This window comes from Primulina huaijiensis, chromosome 1, assembly GCF_012295235.1.
Source record: "Primulina huaijiensis isolate GDHJ02 chromosome 1, ASM1229523v2, whole genome shotgun sequence".
Taxonomy (NCBI): Eukaryota; Viridiplantae; Streptophyta; class Magnoliopsida; order Lamiales; family Gesneriaceae; genus Primulina; species Primulina huaijiensis.
Window position 1 is genome coordinate 4,285,559 of NC_133306.1, and position 13,662 is coordinate 4,299,220.

A 13,662-nucleotide genomic window follows, 5' to 3' on the forward strand; every position below is an offset into this window, starting at 1 on the left:
ATAAAAAGAGCTACCACTGAACAAGAGAAGGGCGTTCACTTTGGTTTCCAAGGACAAACACAAAAGCTTTAGTACAAGATAACAGTTATAGATACAAGAATTTGACAATCACTGCACACAATTGCAATAAAACCCCTTTACCGATCTTCTCTTTCCTTCCGATCTCACGTCTAAACCTACATCAAAAACCACAAAATCTATAAGCACTCAGCATAATACAAGTTACCCATGTGTGTTCTTGAAACAGAATAGCGACATTCACCAAGTATACGAAAGCTAAAATTTCTTGACACCTGAGAATTAGATTTAGACATTTGGATCAATGAGTTCCCCAGTCACGAACTCCCGGTAGGCAGCAACGGGCCAGATGAAGCCTCTCCAGACAAGCGAGTTAGCCAGTGGGACGTCGATGATTATCTCCTTCATGGTTGGTTTTTTATCATCTCTGATGGCGATAAGGTAGCTCCTGCCGACCCACCCGATCCATCCAGCAATGTACAAGAACAAGATCCCGGGAGTGATGAATTCACCCCAGTGTCTCTGATCCCCGCTAACGATCAAGTGAGGTAAGCCATCGGATCCACACAACAGCCCCTGCTTACCGTAATTCTCAAACCTGCAGGATCATGAGCAGCACAAGATGCTTACTTTTAGAACATAGGGTGCAGTTCAAATCGGAAGTTAGTACTACGAAATCATATGATTGAAGAAACCAATAGTTTATCTGAACTGAACAAGATTTGCTAGTGGTAAAAAAATGGAGAAAATTCAATTTCAATGCCTAAAGATTCTAAAAATTTAGCATTTCTCTTCGCTGACTTCCTTCCTGATGCAGTCTAGACAACTATAGCAAAAATTAAACAGACAAATGAAAAAGGGAAGAATGATATTATTTTTGCCTTCTCTTGGTCTTCTCAATGGTGGCATTAATGGCAAGAGCAGGAGCACTGTCAGGTGCATATAGCTTGAGGGAAGACTCGAGTTTCTTGATCTCCAGCTTCTCACGCTTGGCAAACTGCTTGGACTCCTTGCATGGGGTTAGGCCAGATATGTCGGCAGACGCCGGCAGCACGGGGGAGGATAAAATGATGGATGAAAGCGCGAGTGCAGCAGAAAAAGCCTTGAGTTGAGACGAAGAAGAGGAGGAAGCAGAATGCTCCGAGTTTGACTGGCTAGGAGCAGTTGCCTGGCAAACTATGGTGGCGGCCCTTGATCTTGTAGTGGCCGGAGAACCCAATCTGGGAGTGGAAAGATTAGCGGGAATCGTGAGAGACATTGTAATTTGGTTTGAGATTGAGATTCTGAGGGGGGTTTTGTGAGAAAAGAAGACGATATGTAGATTTTGTGGAGAAAGGATTGGTGGACGGGAGAGAGGATAAGATTGGATTGAGGCTGAGTTGGATCTTGTTGATTGGGTGCTATGGGCCTAATTTATCCGGGAATTCGTGTTGCCTCCACAAGTTAGACTAGATAAATATTATTGGCACTCATGTTGTAATTTGTGCTTGAAAAACACAGAAATCGGATATTCTAAACAATATAATTATGTGTTTGGCAACATGAAGTTAGATAAAATTCGAAGGGATTTGGAATTAAAAATATTATTTGATAAAATGAGATTAATAATTGATGAGATTTAAATTTTAAAAAGAATAAAAATAAGTTATTATTAAATTTATATAACTTATTTATGAATTTTAAGTCTTTTAAAATTATTTTACAAAATACCATTTATTCAAAATATATATTATCAATTCACACTATTATATTATATCATATTATATTTGAAAATTTAAATTATTTTTTTATATTTAAAATGTTATACAATTTATTTTTTCTCTTAAAACTTCATTCTTTTTAATATTAAAAACTCAATTTATAAAAATTCATAACTTTATTTTTAAATTCATCTCTATAGACTTTATATTTTTTATTTCTTAAAAAGATATTTAACAAAATATTTGTTATATGCTAAAAATATTTTTTTTGATAAAAAGTTATGAGTATTTATAGAAATAATATTAATAAAAAATAATTTTAAAAATAAGCAATACAAATTTTTTTAATATAAGAACTATTATTTTTTAAATTTTCAAATCAAAGTCCAAATTACATTTAAATTTTAGCACAACAAATGGAATTCCAATTTCAAATCTCATTTTTTATACATCCAAACACACTCTTAGTTTTAGTTAAGCTATTACAATTGATATCAGAACCAAGATCTTGAGATTGATTCTTGTTGAATGCAAGAAGTGCAATTATTCTGACGGAGATTATTCAGGTGCAATAATTGGGTAGATGAGATCCTACCTATGTGAGCACTACCCTCACTTCTAGGGGTGTCAAAATACAACACGATCCGTCAACCCGACACGACCCAACACGAAAAAAATCAGTTTCGGGTTGGGGTTTTTTAGGTTCGGGTTGGGTTCGGGTTAGTACTAGGTTAGACGGGTTTAGGGTTTTTTGGTTTTTTTGGTTTTTGGTTTGTAAAAAAATAAAAAAAATTCGGGTTAGGCGGGTTAGACGGGTTGAGGGTTTTCGGGTTGCTTCGGGTTCGGGTTGGGAAAAAAATAAAAAAAAGTTTCGCGGGTTGACCCGAAACCCGACCCACCCGACCCGATTGACACCCCTACTCACTTCATTTCAACGGATAAGATCTTGCCACACATACAATTTCAAAAAAAAGTTGGTCCTATATATGCATGGACAAATCTTGGCTATCCATCATATCATGGGAGTAATGCTCACATGAGTAGGATGAAATAAACCCAATAATTGTACTTGCTAGATAGAGCGACTGAACCATGTTGCTTGAGTTGCTATACAATTTAATATATTTGAGTTCCATCATTATCACCAACTATAGTTTTTAGTAAATTAACAAAACTCTCGTTCCTACAATTTGTATCAAAGCTAATGTCATGAGTTCGATTCTCATTGATTGAAAGGAGCATGATTATTGAGAAAGAGATTATTGAAGTGCAATAATTGTCCCTACTAAATAGAACGATCGACCACGGCGCTTGAGATGCTATGCAGTTTAAAAGATTTTAGTTGCACCATTATCACCGGCTATAATTTTTGATAAAACGGGAAATGTTCGATACTAAAACGTCACTAACGGTATACACATTTCGCAACGCTGATCCCGCACGTCGCCAAATAGTATTATCATGTGGCGACGTCTTCCTTCCGACACGAGGCGTTTCGCATCCGTTCTCCCAGCCTTACGAAGAAGTCCCAATAATATTCGGTAAAAGGGTTTGATATTTGAAATAGAAAGTGCGTAATTATATACTCAATCAAAATGTTTAAAAATGACAATCAAAGATTGGGTAACTAGAATTAAGCAGCTTTCTTCACCTCGACAGATTCCATGTCGATGAAATCGGGCCCTGCCTCCCGATTAATAACAACTTTATGAAAATCTTTCATTTGAAGCCACTTCTCGATAGAAAAAAGAACGATGACGATGATTGAGGATTCCATGAGGCGGGACATATTTGGGGATTATTTTTAATTGTAGATATGAGTTGAGTTAACCCGCTTGACAGATATAAATATCTGAAACAGTCTCACCGGAGATAGGGATGCTCGTCGGTTGGTTTAATTTGGCGCAATTTGATTTCAGTTTTTCGGTTTTCTATTTTATAAACTGAAAACTTCGGTTCAATTTGTTTTATACTAAAACGATTCGCTTTTTTCATTTATTCAGTTTGGACAATTATTAAATTAGTAATTAAATTCCGCGAACCACATTTTCTAAATGAACCAGAGACAATTCGAATTGATCTTGTAAAAGATCCGCTACAAAATGAATACGTTTATTTTTAAAATGATTCATATCGTCAAGTGCACCCATTCAAAATTTCAGCCCAATCAAATGATCAACGGCTGCCAATATATCTCGTGGTAATAAAAATATATTGTTCTCGGGTATATCAAGGTTCAGTATTTGGTTTATAATAATATAAAATTTTAGATATTATCTTTTCAGTTTATTTTTTATAAAACATTTAAATCTAAGATTAAATGTAATTAAATATATATTAATCAACTAAAAATTAACAAACTTATACTTAATTCACTAAATTTTATTTTATAAAATATTTATGATCTGCAAAAAAATATTTTTTTATTAATTTAATTAAATTTTGGATATTTTCGGACTGTTCGATTTTGACACATAATCTGAAATCGAATCATATAAATTTCATTTTTAGCATTTGTATCCAAAATAAAAAAAAATCGGTTGTCGGTTCGATTCACTTCGGTTACCTATTTTTTCGGTTTGAATTTATGGTTTCCGATTTTAACAAAAGTTTGAACACCCCTATCATGAGACATACTTTAAAACTTAATGGAAGAAGGGAAAATGTATTAATTTTAGATGTTAATATGAGATGTGTAAATGAACTGAATCGAGCTGAATATAATGAAAAATTAATGGCTCGAATTTGGATTGAAATACATATAATCGGGCTCGAGTTCGATTCAAAGTTCGAAAAATTTTAAATGTTTTGTCCGCGAGTCTGGTTCGAATGTGGGCTTGGGTTTGAGTTTCGACTTAAAAGATTCAAATATGCTCTCAATATATTCGAATAATTAAATGCTCGAAATTTATTTCTTTAATATATACTTATATTATATTAATAAGATATCAAAACTCGTGATCGGCTCTCGAACTATATTTAGCCCAAAATAATTTGGACTTGAGTTAAGTTAAATTCGAATTAAGTATTTTCCGAGTCGGTTCAAAAAATTGATGAATAGGTTCAACTTGTTTACATTCCTTGACATTGGTTAAAAAAATAAAAGATATTCGGCGACGCACAAAGGTATGCTTTAGCGACGTTGTGTGTACAATGCATCGCGAAATGTACCAATGATTAGCTATTCGGCGACGCACAAAGGTATGCTTTAGCTGAGTCATGTTGTCAAGGACTCAGAACGTTGGAGGAAAAATTTCCCGCTACGCATTAGCGACGTTGAGCATGCTATATTTCGTCAAATACTTACATTTCGTGACGCATTAGCTTTGTCCATTTGCCAAATAACTCAAAATAAATTTGGGAAAATGGACTCACATGATTAGCTATTTGAGCGACGCTGAGCACATTATATGCCGCCAAATGATACCACATAACGACGTTGAACGTGCGGTACATCGCGATAGGTAGGATTTCTTGTAGTGACGACAGCTTCGATTCCAAACACTCTAAAAAATCATTTTAGCGTTCAAACGATAAAAAATCGATCGCACCAAATATGAACCAGAAATCGGTTTTTGAAATTTTTTGTTGAAAAATTAATTTTCTTATTTTGAAAATCTTAAATTTAATATTTAGTTATCACACACATACACGATTATTTGGAATATAAACTTTATTAAAAATATTTTTTTAATAATACTAGGGTTTATTTTATCTATTGTTTTTGTTTTTGTTTTTGTTTATATACATATAAATGTTATTATAATTGATATTTTGAATATACGTATATAGTTATAAGATTATTAAACTTTGAAAAATAATTTTTTTGTTTATTTATATACATATTTTAGGTTTAAAATTTAAAATATATTATCAATTATATTATATTAATATAACAGTATTCTGGTTTGACTTTACGATTAAACCGGTCGGACCGATTGATTGAAGAATTTTTTAATATAAACCAATTCAACCATCGATTTGACTACAAAAACATTTGTATTAATCGTTATTGACTACCAATAATTAGATTACCAACCTTAGCCTGAAATTGGGTCAAGAATTGCATGGTAACATCATAAGAAAAGTACTTGAGGGGAGGTGTTACGTTGGAATTGCAATAACAGACATGTATGCAAAATGTGGAAGGATAGATCTTGGTCATCTAGTTTTCTCTATGATGAAAGAACGGGACTCCATATGTTGGAACTCAGTCATTACTAGCTGTAGTCAGAACGTGAAGCCAGAAGTGGCCATCGATCTTTCCCGAAGCATGGGGATGGAAGGTGCTGAATATGACCCCGTCAGCATATCAGCTGCTCTTTCTGCCTGCTCAAACTTGTCTGCTCTGCATTACGGAAAACAGATACATAGCTTTATGATCCAAAGTTCATTCAATCACGATATATTTGCTGATAGTGCAGTAATAGACATGTACGCTAAATGTGGCAATTTGGATCTAGCACAACATGTTTTCGACACCATGGAGTCCAATAATTAAGTATCTTGGAATAGTATTATCGCTGCATATGGCAACCACGGCCATCTGAAGCAATGCCTAGCTTTATTTCATAGAATGCAGGATGAGGGATTTCAACCGGACCATGTCACTTTTCTAGCAATTATATCAGCTTTTGGCCATTCGGGGCAGGTTGAGGAAGGGAAATGTTACTTCAATTTCAATATCATGACCCAAAATTATGGAATTCCACCAAGGATTGAACATTATGCGTGCTTAATTGATATGCTTGGTCGTTATGATCGATTAGAAGTAGCTCTTCGAGTGATTAAGGGCATGCCATTTGCTCCTGATGCAGGCATATGGGGCACATTATTGGATGCTTGCCGTGTTCATGAAAGGACGAGGAGTGATCAAACTACCTGGTTGCAGTTGGATTGAAGTCCATAAGTCCTCCCATATGTTTGCTGCTGCTGATAAATCTCACCTTCATTCCTGTGAAATCTATTTGTCGTTGAAAAATCTGATTATTGAGCTCCAGAACGAAGGACATGTTCCTTTTCTCTGTCCTCCAGCCCATGTCTAGTCGTGGCCTACTATACACGATATTTGCATGTATCAATATTCGGCAATAATCTATTTTGTGGTCACGGAGCATATTATCAACATTAATGTGATGACAAATTCTTCTAGACATTGTTTGGTATATATGATTATGCTTTAGTTGATTATATGCATCTTTGTTCCATCTNACATACTTCAAGAATAGAATGTAACTCCTATATTTATTTTATCAAATAACTCATCTTATATTACATTTAAATGTTTTATCTTTTTAATTTTTTCTCTACATTTTTTTCCAATGATTTTATTGTAATTTTGTAATTATATTTTTAGTGCAATTTCTAATTAAGTAATAAATTATAATATCACAAGAAAATATATGAAAAATTTAACTATATGAACAATATTAGAATAATGTAATTCTAAAAAAATTCACATTTAGTCTATTAATTAATAATTAATACTAATTAACCACATGTTATGGTTATGATTTTTTCCAATTGTACAATGACAAAATTAACCTTCTATACACACTTCAAGAATATAATGTAACTCCTATATTAATTTTATCAAATAACTCATCTTATACTACATTTAAATGTTTTATCCATTTAATTTTTTTCTACATTTTTTCCAATGATTTTATTGTAATTTTGTAATTATATTTTTAGTTCAATTTCTAATTAAGTAATAAATTATAATTATAATATCACAAGAAGATATATGAAAATTTTGACTATATGAACAATAGTAGAATAATGTAATTATAAAAATATTCACATTTAGTCCATTAATTAATAATTAATACTAATTAACCACATGTTATGGTTATGATTTTGTGCTTTCGACTTTCTTCCATTGTCTTTCTTTCATTATAATATTTAATTAAGTTATATTTATTTTTTTTAAAAAAATTTATTTCATATTAAAAAAATGAAATATGACTTAATAAGAAAAATCTTAAAATATAAATATACGGTGAAAACGAATTCAAATTTTCTGTCCATACGCTTTTTTAGCTAATGTAATGTTTTATTATTACTTTTTTCCATATTTTTTGAAATCGTACTATCTTTTAAAATCAAAATTAAACTCTTTACTTTCAATTCTTTGTTAAAAACCCATAAAATATTTAGTTATTCTACTATTGCACATATAGTTATAAATTTTTCATATATCTTTTTGTGATACTATCATTTATAATTTAGAATATAACTTGCAATGAAAATTGTTGTCACATGTTCTTAGTTATTCCAAAATTATAAGTAAGTATTATTTTAGATTTTTAATATGTATTTTTTTAACTTTAAGAGCATATTTATCAATTAATTGATGTAATGAGTAGATAAATATCAACATCATGCACTAAAATATTCTCTTCCACTCTTATATTGCTTATTTAATTAAAATACATTCATATAATTCTATTTACACTTTTATATTGCTTAATCAATTCAAATCATTTCATATAATTATATTTGTATTGTTATGTTAGTTTAATTTAGTACTTAATTTGACAAATTATTATTCCAAATTCTTATAATTTGTTTCGATCTATTTTTTTCCGGAACGAAATATTGTTTGTTTAATTGGATGATCAACATGCAAAGAGTAAAAAATATTTTTACTATTAATTTAATTTTTAATTATTTAAAATATGAGCTTACGTGCGGATGCACGTGCTCTTAAGTTAGTGTTACTAAATAGGCCAAAAAATTTATGAGGTGACACTCCTTCAAACAAGATTAGCTTCCTTATATTTGGCATTCATTTCTTTATTGATGAGCACAATTTTCTTGAACGTCTTGCTCTATTTATTCTTGAATCATTCTAAAAATTGTGAGTTGTTTTTTGTGATGAAACATATGAAGAAAGTGTTCCTATTTTCTTTTGAAGGTGATGAGCACGATCAGTCGCTTTTGCTAGGTACCTTTTCGTAAATGTCGTGTGGTCTATCCGTCAGCGTTTAAGGTGGAGGACAAATTTGACGGTTCAAAACCAACGTACGCCTATGCCGTATGTAGTGCAGCAAGTGGTAATTATAGAGTCAGTATATTGACACTGTTTGGGACTTGAGATTTAGCCCTGGTTGAGAAGAAAATTTCTAGCGGTCCCTATCAACAAAATCTAATGTTTTTAATTTTGGGCTGTCGCAGCATTATTATTCACTGTAGGCGGTGACAAATTTCTTGAAATCCCGATTATAATATTTTACTTCACTAAGATAGTTATCGGATTAAATCTAGCTACACATCTCATCTTTGGTAAGTAGATACTAGATGGTATGAAATGAGTGCTGATACTTTTTATCAGAGGCGTAAATTTTGATTAATAATCATATTTCGCAAGCTCAAACTCACGAGGCCAATTTTCTTCAAGAAGAGAAATCGAGCTCAAACCCACAAACCTTGTACGATTCAAGCTCTAGCACAAGAAGCTCAACTCGAAATAGTTTCTTCTCGAGGTGATAATCCGTCAGATTGTAACCCGCTTCGATAGATGTTAGACTCCATGTAGATTAGACATAAGGAAAGATTGATCTTTAGGACTAGATCGATGTAAAAAAAGGGTTGAATTTCGATCGTGGAATGAAGTAATGCATGTATTCAGAGAAGTCATTTGTGGCCGGAACAAATTTGTAGATAAAATAATTTAGAAACTGCAGCAAATACCTGTCTAATCTAATTCAAGATCCATTCTTAAACCGGCATCAATTCGGGACAAGCCAACAGATGTATTCATCATCACCCATTATTCAAGAAAATTATGAACATTACAACATCTAGAAATAAAGCAATGATTATCAGTAAACAGCAGTAGTTAGCTTGTTAAAAACAGGCAGGCAAAGAAATTCTACTGCTGACAGCAATCCTACCGGTACCTGATGATCCCGCCGGCATGATCATTATACCACCACCGCTACCATCTTCATCAAGTTCCTCTATCATTGGCGCTTCCACTTGCTTTTTTGGCTTCTTACGCTTCTTTTTCTCGTAAGCAATCCCTCTCGCCTTCGCTTGACTGTCCCTCACCTCCCTCAGATACAACCTGACTGCCCGTGCCCCGAAAGGGTTAGCCTCCGGAGTCCCGCCATTCTCTTCAAAGGCGGCGCGTAAGCGGCCCACGAGGGCGTCGAGGCTTCCCCACGCCTGCTTCAGCGGGCACGGGCATGGAGCGGGGGGGTGAGGGTGGCCGAAGAAGAGGCAGGTGGTGTTGTGAACCTTGGTTTTCCCGAACTGATCGAGGTACCTGAGGAATTCAAGTATGTGCGCCCCGCTGCAGCGGGAAAGCACCAGCGGCGGCTTGTGGTTCCTCAGGTACTGCCCGAAGGTGTTCCAGTCCCGCCGCTTCTGCGACTCGTAACGGCTCAGTGAAGACGCTGTTTTCTGGCTGCCAATGTTGGTTTCTGGCGGAGGTCTGCTAAAGTCGTTGGAAATGAACTGGTTTATAATAGTTGTCGCTGACATTTTCACACTGCATGTCCTACCTAGTAATGTTTATTTCTTACAAAAAAGAAATTCTGAGCTGGTCTGGCTGCAGAAAAAACTGTGGAAATTCTATGGTGCAGTAACGGAGGTGAAAGATTTGATTAATAAAGAAGATGATGATACGGCTAGGTAACAAGGGGGTGGGGGCCTGAACCTGCATGCAAATATCCTCAAACAGAGAGGACAAGACGTGAAGACTGTTTGCACATCACTTCAACCTGTCCTTTCACATAATATTTTTCAATTTCTTTTGGGAAAATTCCAAATTTGGTAGTACAAATCTTGCAGTGTTGAGTTATATCAGACTAATCAATCTACTTTTAAGCTCAATCAAGAGGTGGAGTTTGTTTGAGTCTTTTGACCAGTATAACATTCATACCCTACGTGGGATCGCCGCACTTTAGGTTTATACATACGTACAGCAAATATATTCACACACTCACGCACACAACTATCAATATATATATTATCAAGATCTACCTTATATGACTCTCCATAATTTTAAATAAATCTACTTTTAATTTTTCCCATATTTTATATAGTAAGTGCCCTCTTATGATCATATATTCTGTCACCAATTCTAACTCTGATATAAAAAATATATAGTTTGAAAATTAATTTATTATAGGCCTAACACATGACTACACAATAGGGTCTTATAATTAAATTAAGATAAAATCGTAAATTTTTCCAAAGATTCACCAAATTAATTAAGAATTAGTTGATAAAGAGAGTTGAACTTTAATAAAGATGAGTAAGTTTCATGTGCAACGATGGTCGACTCGATCCATAAATATAACAGAAAGTAACACTTTTGACATAAAAAGTAATAATTTTCACTCCAATGATCATAAATGACATAATATTTTTTAATAAGATAATAATCATTCAAAGTGATTACATTTTGAATTGAATCGTCGCATGGATAAATTTGGTGCCACAACTTATATTCACTAAATATGAATTGGTAAAAATGAAATCAAAATTAGGTCAGGAAACGTCTTGTCAGATCAATCAGAATCGATATCGTGTATTTTTTGGCTGAAACGAATGGAGAAAAGGAGAACGGCTCTGATTTGACGCATATAATCAATCTAAAGCCCTCAAAGTCGTAGGTAGGTCCCTAACCAATTATCGATTTAATGGTAATTATATTTATAATAAAAATAATAAATTTGTTGAAATTTAATATTTTTGAATATTTGAATATTGAATATTGAATATTACATAAAATTAGGTGTTATATATTGAAATTTGTGTGTAATGATAAAGGTAATGATATAATTTATTTTTGGATTATTTGTAAAAAATTTCTATAAATAGATCTCTCATTTGTGAAGAAAATCACAATTGAGTTGAGAGAAAAATATTATAAAGTGTGTAGTGTGATAATTTTGAGAGTTTGAGATTTTTACTTTTTATCGTAAATTTTTACTTTTTCACAACACGTTATCAGCACGAAGCTCTAAAAGTCCTCCATATTTTTCCAAGCTCCAAAACAGAAGAAAAAGGTAACAAAAGTAATAATATTTATTTTACTGTTTATTTATTTATTGTGCATATACTTAATATATAATATAATGTTATAATAAAATAAATTTTTCAAAAACTTGTTATAAATCCTGGGAGGATGTTAAGACGACATCCCACACTCCCGGTAAGGGATACGACAAGTATAAAAGTCTATAAGGTTTTTAAACAAAATATCTTATGACACCTCATTATAATATTGTGATATGATATACATAATTATTTAAAACATTACTAATATTATATACACCATATTATTACCATAAAATTATACAAATACATATATTTATTTTCTTGTACACCAACGGTCATAAACGGTAACAAAACGGCTGGTTTTTGCCCTATAAATATGATCTCACAAACACATTCAATCACTCCAACTTTCTCTTCTTCTCTAAAATTATTCTTCATCAAATTTTTGAAGAAAAAAGAAGATGGCTTTCACAAAGTTATTTTTAATTATTTTGGTTATAATACTTACGAATCTTGTACTTATCGGAAAATATCCTCCTCATGTGTTTTCTTTATTTTTACGAATGCTTGTATTTGTTGTTTATCCATTACTTTGTATTGCAATATTCATTAACTAATAAAATGCATTATAATTTTTTTTAGTACTACCATGTCAAACTTGAAAAAGCTCGAATTTGTTGCAATCGACATTACGGGGAAAAATTATATGTCATGGACTCTCGATGTAGAAATGTATCTTGAGTCATTGGGTCTAAGCGAGACCATTAAAGAAAATGGTATGTCTTCATCACAAGAAAAAGCAAAAGCTATAATATTTTTGCGTCGACATCTCGATGAAGGTTTAAAATGTGAATATCTCATCGAAAAAGATCACATGGCTCTGTGGAAATGATTGAAAGAAAGATTTGAACATATAAGGGAAGTTATACTTCCGACCGCCCGTGATGAATGGAATATGTTAAGATTCCAAGATTTTAAAAAAGTCAGTGATTACAATTCAGCGATGTATAGAATAATCTCGCAGTTAAAATTTTGTGGACATGAGGTTACAGAATCGGAAATGCTTGAAAAAACATTTTCCACGTTTCACGCATCAAATATAACACTACAGCAACAATATAGAGTGCGTGGATTTGCGAGATATTCTGAGCTCATCGCCTGTCTTCTTGTGGCGGAAAAGAACAACGAGCTATTAATGAGAAATCATCAGTCCCGACCCACTGGATCAACAGCATTTCCAGAAGTAAATGCTGTAAGTAAAAATGAATTTAAACCTGGAAACCAAAATCAAATTCAAAGACAAAGTTTTGGTCGAGGTCGAGGTCGAGGTCGAGGTCGTGGACGTGGACGTGGACGAGGAAGTGGTCGTGGTCGTGGACGCGGCCGTGGTTTTGAAAATAATCGAGATAGTTATTTCTATAACTCATCTCAAAATAACGTCCCAAACCATCCACAGAAAAGGCATCAAGAAAACATGAGTGTTAATGAAAATCACTCGAAAAGATTTGAAAGTTCTTGTTTCAGATGCGGTACTCCAGGACATTGGTCTCGTATTTGTCGAGCCCCTGAGCATCTTTGCAAACTTTATAAAGAATCGATAAAGGGGAAAGAAAAGGAGACCAACTTCACTGAGCGAAGTGACCGTTTGAGTGATTCAACTCATTTTGATGCTGCTGATTTTATGAATGATTTCTCTGGAAATGATCAATATGTTGGTGGGATAGAAATGAACAATATTGATGCTGCAGATTTTCTCAATGATTTCTCTGAAAATGAACAATATAGTGGTAGAATATAAATGTACAATAATTTATTTTTCATGTATTTATATGATAATGTTTTATTGTACAATTATGATATGTGTTATATTTAAATATGTATTGTCATTAATTTTTTTTCATTGCATATTTTTTGAAGTTCAAATATGGAA

General features: G+C 33.1%; 3 protein-coding genes across 3 annotated transcripts; 1 reads left to right on the forward strand and 2 right to left on the reverse strand.

Annotated features, from left to right (window-relative positions):
- Window positions 1-17: 17 nt before the first annotated feature.
- On the reverse strand, window positions 18-1,322 carry LOC140978592 (photosystem I reaction center subunit III, chloroplastic-like). Its single transcript, XM_073443779.1, has 3 exons — window positions 900-1,322; window positions 294-616; window positions 18-176 (listed from the first exon to the last, which is right to left on the reverse strand). Exons 1-2 carry the CDS (start codon window positions 1,274-1,276, stop codon window positions 307-309), a joined length of 687 nt encoding a protein of 228 aa, XP_073299880.1. The 5' UTR covers window positions 1,277-1,322; the 3' UTR covers window positions 18-176; window positions 294-306.
- Window positions 1,323-5,847: 4,525 nt separating this feature from the next.
- Window positions 5,848-6,618, forward strand: LOC140971662 (pentatricopeptide repeat-containing protein At4g21300-like). The gene is made up of 2 exons (XM_073434069.1): window positions 5,848-6,189; window positions 6,301-6,618. The coding sequence occupies exons 1-2, from the start codon at window positions 5,848-5,850 to the stop codon at window positions 6,616-6,618; spliced, it is 660 nt and encodes a 219-aa protein (XP_073290170.1).
- Window positions 6,619-9,410: 2,792 nt separating this feature from the next.
- On the reverse strand, window positions 9,411-10,446 carry LOC140984503 (protein LIGHT-DEPENDENT SHORT HYPOCOTYLS 5-like). The gene is made up of 2 exons (XM_073452008.1): window positions 9,623-10,446; window positions 9,411-9,523 (listed from the first exon to the last, which is right to left on the reverse strand). The coding sequence occupies exons 1-2, from the start codon at window positions 10,206-10,208 to the stop codon at window positions 9,486-9,488; spliced, it is 624 nt and encodes a 207-aa protein (XP_073308109.1). The 5' UTR covers window positions 10,209-10,446; the 3' UTR covers window positions 9,411-9,485.
- Window positions 10,447-13,662: the final 3,216 nt, after the last annotated feature.

Coding starts and splice junctions, on each gene's coding strand:
- LOC140978592 (XM_073443779.1), bottom strand. CDS start 1,276: ATGTCTCTCACGATTCCCGCTAATCTTTCCACTCCCAGATTGGGTTCT. Junction 617..899: donor ATTGAGAAGACCAAGAGAAG/GCAAAAATAATA, acceptor ATGATCCTGCAG/GTTTGAGAATTACGGTAAGC.
- LOC140971662 (XM_073434069.1), top strand. CDS start 5,848: ATGTATGCAAAATGTGGAAGGATAGATCTTGGTCATCTAGTTTTCTCT. Junction 6,190..6,300: donor ATTTGGATCTAGCACAACAT/GTTTTCGACACC, acceptor CATAGAATGCAG/GATGAGGGATTTCAACCGGA.
- LOC140984503 (XM_073452008.1), bottom strand. CDS start 10,208: ATGTCAGCGACAACTATTATAAACCAGTTCATTTCCAACGACTTTAGC. Junction 9,524..9,622: donor CATGCCGGCGGGATCATCAG/GTACCGGTAGGA, acceptor CTTTATTTCTAG/ATGTTGTAATGTTCATAATT.